Genomic DNA, 7,848 nt, shown 5'->3' on the forward strand with positions numbered 1-7,848 from the left:
TGACCCAGCCATCCCATTACTGGGGATATGCACAAAGGATGATACATTATGCTGCTATAAAGACACATGCAACGTATGTTTATTGTGGCACTATTCACAACAGCAAAGACTTGAAACTAACCCAAATGTCCATCAATGTCAGACTGGATTAAGAAAATGTGGCACATATACACCATGGAATACTATGCAGCCATAGAAAAGGATGAGTTCATGTCCTTTGTAGTGACATGGATGCAGCTGGAAACCATCATTCTCAGCAAACTATAGCAAGAACAGAAAACCAAACACTGCATGTTCTCACTCACAGGTGGGAATTGGACAATGAGAACACTTGGACACAGGAAGGGGAACATCACACACCGGGGCCTGTTGTGGGGTGGGGTGATGGTGGAAGGATAGCATTAGGAGATATACCTAATGTAAATGACGAGTTAATGGGTGCAGCACACCAACACGGCACATGTATACATATGTAACAAACCTGCACGTTGTGCATATGTATCCTAGAATTTAACGTATAATAAATAAATAAATAAATAAATAAATAGCTTTGATGGCATTATGAATAGAGTTTAGCATTTTCCCCACATATTTAGGGATACTTTCTATGTCTTCATATGTAAACTGTATGTTTATTTTACTGACTTACCTATCAGGCTTTTCAGTTTTTGCTTCTTAATTTCTAAGTTATTGATATAATATTGATCCTAATCTATCTTTTGTGAGTAAAATCTCTGTGTGGTGTTTCTTTTGCATTTTGATTTTTACGTCTTTCATAAGCAGATATTTTTACTTGTCTTGTAGTAAAATTCACCAGTCTTTTCTTTCTGACATCAACATTTTTAGTATTAGCTATAAACATCTTCCCCATCCATTTTATTTTTTGTTTTTCTCTTTTAGTTTTTGGGGGTAAATATTAGGTGTATATATTTATGGGTTACCTGGGATATTTTGCTACAGGCCTACAATGCATAGCAATCACCTCAGGGAAAATAGTATATCCATCACTTCGAGCATTTATTCTTTCTTTGTGTTACAGATAATCCAATTATATTCTTTTAATTACTTAAAAATGTACGGTAAATTATTGTTGACTGTAGTCACCCTGTAGTTCTATCAGATACTAGATCTTATTAATTCTATCTAATTATATTTTTGTACCCATTAACTATCCTCACTTCCATCCACCTCACTATCCTTCCAAACCTCTGGTAACCATCATTCTACTCTCTATCTCTATGAGTTCCATTTTTTTAATTCTAAGCTCTTACAAATATGTGAGAACATGTGAATTTATCTTTCTGTGCCTGGCTTCTTTCACTTAACATAAGGATCTCTGGTTCCATCCATGTTGTTGCAAATGACAGGCTCTCACGCGCGCGCGCACACACACACACACACACACACACACACACACACATATATATATATATATATAGAGAGAGAGAGAGAGAGAGAGTATTCCATTGGGTAAATACACCACATTTCCTTTACTCATTCATCTGTTGATGGACACTCAGTTTGCTTCAAAATCTTGGCTATTGTGAATAGTGCTGATGTAAACATGGGAGTGCAGACATCTCTTTAATATACTTATCCCCTTTCATTTGAGTATATACCTAGCAGTGAGATTGCGGGATCATATGGCAGTTCTATTTTTAATATTTTTGGGAACCTCCAAACCGTTTTCCACAGTGATTTTACTAATTTACATTCCCATAACAGTGTACAAGGGTTCCCTTTTCTATACATTCTTGCTAGCATTTTTTATTGCCTGTCCTTTGCACTGGGGTGAGATGACATCTCATTTTAGTTTTGGTTTGCATTTCTCTGATGATCAATAATATTGAACACATTTTCATATGCCTGTTTGCTATTTGCATGTGCTCTTTTGAGAAATATCTATTTAGATCTTTTTCCCGTTTCTAAAATTCATATTATTATTTTATTCCTGTAAAGTTATTTGAGCTCCTTTCGTATCCTCATTATTAATCCGTTGTCAGATACATAGTCTGCAAGTATGATCTCCCATTCTGTGAGTTTTGTCCTTGTTGATTGTTTCCTTTCCTCTACAGAAGCATTTTAACTTGGCCTGAGCTCATTTGTCTATTTTTGGTTTGATTACTGGTGCTTCTGGGATTTTACTCAAGAAATCTTTGCTTAGTCCAATATGCTGGAGAGTTTCCCCAATGCTTTCTTTTAGTAGTTTCATAGTTTGAGGTCTTAGGTGTAAGTCTTTAATCCTTTTCGATTTGCTTTTGGTGTACCATGGGAGATACGGGTTTAGTTTCATTCTTCCCCCATCCAAATTTACAAAGCATTTCTCCAACATTCTCTAATATTTTTATACTTTCTGTTTTATATATTAAAACTTTCATCTATTTCAATGTAATCCAGAGAATGTTTAAAGGTATACATAAGTTGATTTTTTTTTTCCGACAGCTATCCATCTGTTCCATGTTAATTATTAAATAGTGCCTACTTATTCTAATAATCTGAGGTGGTAGTTTCATTATATGTTATATATTTTTTAACGTCTTGGATTCATTTTGAGACTTTGTATTTTGTCATATTTGTTGACTACCAATGCAGTGGTGCTATGTTTTTCATTAATGAAGCTATATAATCTACTTTAATACATGGCAGAGCTCATTCTATACCCCACTTGTCCACATGATGTGCTTTTGCAGAGTACACTTGGTTTTATTCATCTTTATTTCCACGTGAACTTTAAGAAATAAGATGTCAATTTCATAGAAAACAAAGATAACATCATTATTTTGTTAAAATCTCAATAAACCTATAACATAATATGAAGAGTTGAAATCTTTAAAAGTTGTATCTCCAGTATATTAAAAGTTTTTTATGGGGAAGGTATTATTATTTTAAATTTACAGATGAAATTGTATGTATTTACCATATACAACATGATATTTTGAAGTATATATACATTGCAGAATGACCAAATCTAGCTAATTAACATATGCATTACCTCATATAGTTATCATGTTTGTGATAAGAACACTTTTGAAATTATAAAACTCACTGGCAAAAGTAAACACATTGTAAAATTCAGAATATTCAAATACTGTCTGGTAGTGTGTATATCACTAATATAATTAGTATGAAGGTTAAAAGAAAAAACTATTAAGAATAATACTAGCTACAGCATAATGTATCTTTAGGATTTTCTTTCAGATTATGTATGCATGCACCTATACTACAGCAATATCTAAAGTTTTCTCCATGTAGAGGTTGCAAGTTTTTGTTAATTTTAGTCCTATGCATTTAAACATTTTAATTCTTGTTTGTAAGAAATATTTTCTTCCTTATTATTTAATTAGCTTTGTTCTGTTTATGAAAGTTACTTATTTCTAATTAGTGATTTAATTAAGAGAATTCTCTTTCAAAGCATGTAAAAATGCTTTAAAAACTTTCTGTAAGTGATATGAATGAAAAGCACTAAATCACTTTTTGAATATTCAGGTTTTTAAAAAATCTTCAATTAAAGATTAAAACTAAAAATTAAAACTAAAGTCCCTAAAATACTTAATATATATATAAATAGCAGACATTTGGCAAAAGAAGACTTGAAGGTAGAACAATATAAAAAGAAAAATAGATTTTGATGAAGATTGCTTTGTTGATATAGCATTTCCTATTTTCACAAAAATTGCTTAAAACTTAAAAAGTAATGTATAATGCATAGATTATAATTAATATCCTGGAAGGTCTTCTACAAGAAGATCCACTATTTTATAAAGGAAATAGAAAACTTTAAAAGTAAATATTTTTTGCAATATCAACTCGCAAATGCAACAATTACTATTTGTTTAGAAAAAAGTTTACCAGTACATGTTAAGTGTTTTAACTCTGTATGTTTATCTTAGATAAGCAAACTGAAATAATGACATGCTTCAAGAAGAAAGAGATTTAAAAGAATTTCTGTCTTATTTTCTTTTTTTAGCTAGAATTGTATCTTTTCTTAAGCATTATTCATATTGCCTTACTTCACTTCACAACTCTTTATCCACTGTCAGTAGCTCCTTTCCTCAAACCTAATAATACACATAATGAACATAGATGATGACTTTGAAAAGAAACAGTGCATGTCAGCTCTTTCTCGAGATGTGCACTGTTGACCAATTGTCCTTGAAGGGGCTTCTTCTAGTTAATTACCATCCCTTCTTTGTAGAGCAATCATATTGGCAAGAATTGATTGGGCGTGTAAGACACTTCATTTAGTTGTTAGAAAAATCCCTTAATTAAAATAATTTTCCTGCTGGTAAAATTAATGCACCCCATGCAAACTCACCAGCATAATTTTAAAGTTCCTCTTCAATTACATTTTATATTTCATGAGGAAAAAAGTAAAAGATGATTTTAATGGCAATTACCAAAATAAATAAGAAGGAATTTTGCGATACATAAAATGTATAATTCTATTTACATATTTATTTTCATTTATTTTAACTTCTATTTTGTTTTGAAAACTTGAGAAGTTTCACTGCTGAATCTTCATATTGAAATTCAAAATGAGTTTAAGTGTTTTACTTAAACATTCATTCAGGCTGTGCATTATCACACTGCTTCTTTTCCATTGGACAGCCCAAGTCATTTAGATTCTCACATGTAGGTGTTGCAAAATTTTTATTTTTGTTATAATTAGCTATATTCAGTAAGTTCTGTCCCGTAATTCAGGAAGAAATATTGATGAAATATGCATACATTGTTTTGAAGATAATTGCTTTTTGCTAAGTTATCCATGAGTAATTTTAACTTTGTATTACACCACCCATTTTCTAAAACATACATTTGTTATTGTACTGCCATTAATAAAGTTGACTATATTTGCTCAAAGCTGATTTATCCATGAGCAATTTGACTTGCTATTATTCATTCAATTTTCCCTCAAATTTCCCTCAATTTGCTATTTCATCATTGTGAATATGTTCCCTGTCGCATTTTTTAGTTCTCAAAAGAAGTTTAATATTTAAAAATAACCAAACAGATGAAAGCATTATTCCTACTATGAGACAAAGGAAAATCAAGTTCAAAAATGGTGCAGGCACTGAAGTATGTGAACAAATTTGGCTGTAACAGTAGATAGCATTTCTCAATGTGCACATGAAAAGCATTTAGGGATCCTCAAAAAATACTCTGTGTCCATCTCACTACAATTCCAGTTTGATTGTTCTGTAGTGGGAGTTCACCATTAGTATGTTTCAAGAGCTCCTCAGATGATTCTAATATGTGGTCAGGGTTTAAAAACAACTGAACTGACACAATCCCTAAATAGTCCTGAAGTTAATTCCTCTAACCTCAACTATTCTTATTTCTGTTTTGTCTGATTGTGTCATTTATAAAATAGTAAGTATTCATAACAGAGTCTCTGAAAGTTCCTTTTAGCATCAACATAGTATTATCAACAATGCTTTGCTCTCTTCTACCACTTTTGGTCTTCAGTGTGATCTGATTAATGAACTGATAACTATTTCTGTCACTAATGGTTGTTAACGCTACAGTGTACTATTTTATGAGCATGGTGAAATAAATTATCATGTTTTCTGTTTAAAAGGCTAATTGTTAGTTTACTTCAACACTGTTGTGATGTAATGCAATGTTAGAAATTCAGCTGCTATCGGTTAGCTATTACTCGAAACATCAAACTATTAATTTGCTAGTTGTTTGTAAATTGAAGTGCCAAAATATCATTGTCAGAGGAAATATTCTTTAAAAGAATTAAAATATCATATAGTCTTAAGAATGTAAATCTAATTTGTATCACCTAAGTTAAATAATATTAAACATGTAATCAAAGAATGAAAATTATGTTCATCAAAAAAATTGAGATAGAAATTGAAATTCTCTAAAACAAAAACATATATGTGAATATAAGTATTGAAACGATTTCATTTCAAGTGTGTAAGACAGAAAACTAGGCATCCTGTTGACACCTTCATCACTTGCTATTTCCAAATCATAAACAAGATCTTCCATTGATTTCAAGCTTCCAGCATTATGACTCACATTATTACTCCAACCAACTCCCTAGCTTTTTTTCTTCTCTTCCATGTATTTCTCTACTTGCTATAAAATATTGAATGCATAAAAAGCTATAGTAATTTTCTATTATTACTCCATTATTACTTTACTTTACATTATTACTCCAACCAACTCCCTAGCTTTTTTTCTTCTCTTCCATGTATTTTTCTACTTGCTATAAAATATTGAATGCATAAAAAGCTATAGTAATTTTCTATTCCTTTTAGAATAGAAATCAAAATATTTAACCCAGCATTTTAGTTCTGGCTTTATCCCCTCCATGGAATTGTTATTAATCTTCTCTCACAGCCCCAGATGGGGCTTCAAAGAAGCCATTTCTTCTAATATAATGTCTCTACAAATACAATTCCCTCAACCTAGAATCCTCTCTTTTCCAGCTTCTCTGCCATGACATTATTCTCTTTATCTCTCTTCAGGGGTCATTTTCTTAGGGAAACCTTTTCTGACAACCCAACTCAATCTCTCAATTGCCCAGCTTTTTTTTTTTTTTTTTTTTCTAAACAGGCTTATTGCTTATAAGCATTCATGGAATGCTACTTGTTTTCATAAGAGCATTTTGATTTTAAATAAAATTACATAGTTATCACTGTATTTGTCCACTAACTACTCCCTTCCAATAAATGGATTTATGAAAGCAGGAAATAGCTCTAGTTTACTTCACTATTATGGATCTTGCACCAAGTAGATTTCCTAGGATGTAGTTGGTGTTAAACACGTCAGTTAAAGGAATACATCAGAAAATAAGCGTATTTATTTTATTTTTACTTTATATTGTGTTTTGAGATATAAAATACTTCATGTGTTTAGAAAACGAATACTGGACTAGTAAATTTTGAAATAATTCAAGCAGATTTAAAAAAAAAAAAACATAAATTTGTTACCTGTAAATCCCAATTGCCACACATATTCAAACTGAACAGGACCTTTCTCTTGGCAAATACCATGGAAGGTGATTCCATAGTAGCAGGGGTGTAGCTGAATCAGGTAAACATTCTTCAAAAACCAAAACGGATTTTTTGTGCACCCTGGAATGCATACATACTACAAAAAGGAAACAAGGAAAAATGGTAAATACCTTTTTGAAATATTTTTCAATATATACATATAACTTAAACAGCTAATTTTCAAAACCAGTGATTATAGAAAGCTTTATGGGACACACTTTTTATATTTCTCTTTATTTATTCTATTTCTTTATCTTTTCTTTCTGTACCACCTTTTGTCATTCATGTTCAAAAGCCTATATGATAATCTTTTAGCTTTGACTCACTCTCAATATCAACAGTCCCTAATCTTCTGTTTGATGGGCTATAATACATCTTTCCCCTCAGAAATTAAAAATGCCTATGATACAAATTAAGAGATACACCATTTAAAACACTTATAACAGTAGAATTAGCACAACAAAATGTCATGGTAGTGTTCAAATTAGACTTTTGATATCATTTGAAAATAGTTTAAGATAATCAGGGCACATTTTCTAATAATATGAATTGTTTATGGCAATCTCCAGCATCTTTAAACACAAAAATCATATATAGTTATATCCACAATTGAACTAACTAAATGTAAACCATTTTAGGTCACATTGAGGTCACCACTAAGTTTTAGTACATGCTACACTACTTAGGCATTAGGAAGACATCAACCGGCATGAAATTTAAGCCCTAGAGAAAAACTAGGGCTATGCATTCTCTTTAGAGCATACCCCTCAATTATTTCTACTTCTCCATATTTTTGATTAACAAATCTCCCTTGAATTTGGCAGAGAAAAGCACAGCT

General features: G+C 31.3%; 1 protein-coding gene across 2 annotated transcripts in view; it reads right to left on the reverse strand.

The window, feature by feature from the left end:
- Positions 1-7,848, reverse strand: part of EYS (eyes shut homolog (Drosophila)) — a 2,062,375-nt gene that overhangs the window by 1,680,396 nt on the left and 374,131 nt on the right. For both annotated transcript variants that reach the window (XM_011945635.1, XM_011945634.1), the window contains exon 9: positions 6,948-7,107. In XM_011945635.1, coding sequence (XP_011801025.1) covers positions 6,948-7,107 — 160 coding nt within the window. The remainder of the gene's footprint in view (positions 1-6,947; positions 7,108-7,848) is intronic.

The sequence above is a fragment of the Colobus angolensis genome, unplaced genomic scaffold, assembly GCF_000951035.1.
Source record: "Colobus angolensis palliatus isolate OR3802 unplaced genomic scaffold, Cang.pa_1.0 Scaffold241, whole genome shotgun sequence".
Classification (NCBI taxonomy): domain Eukaryota; kingdom Metazoa; phylum Chordata; class Mammalia; order Primates; family Cercopithecidae; genus Colobus; species Colobus angolensis.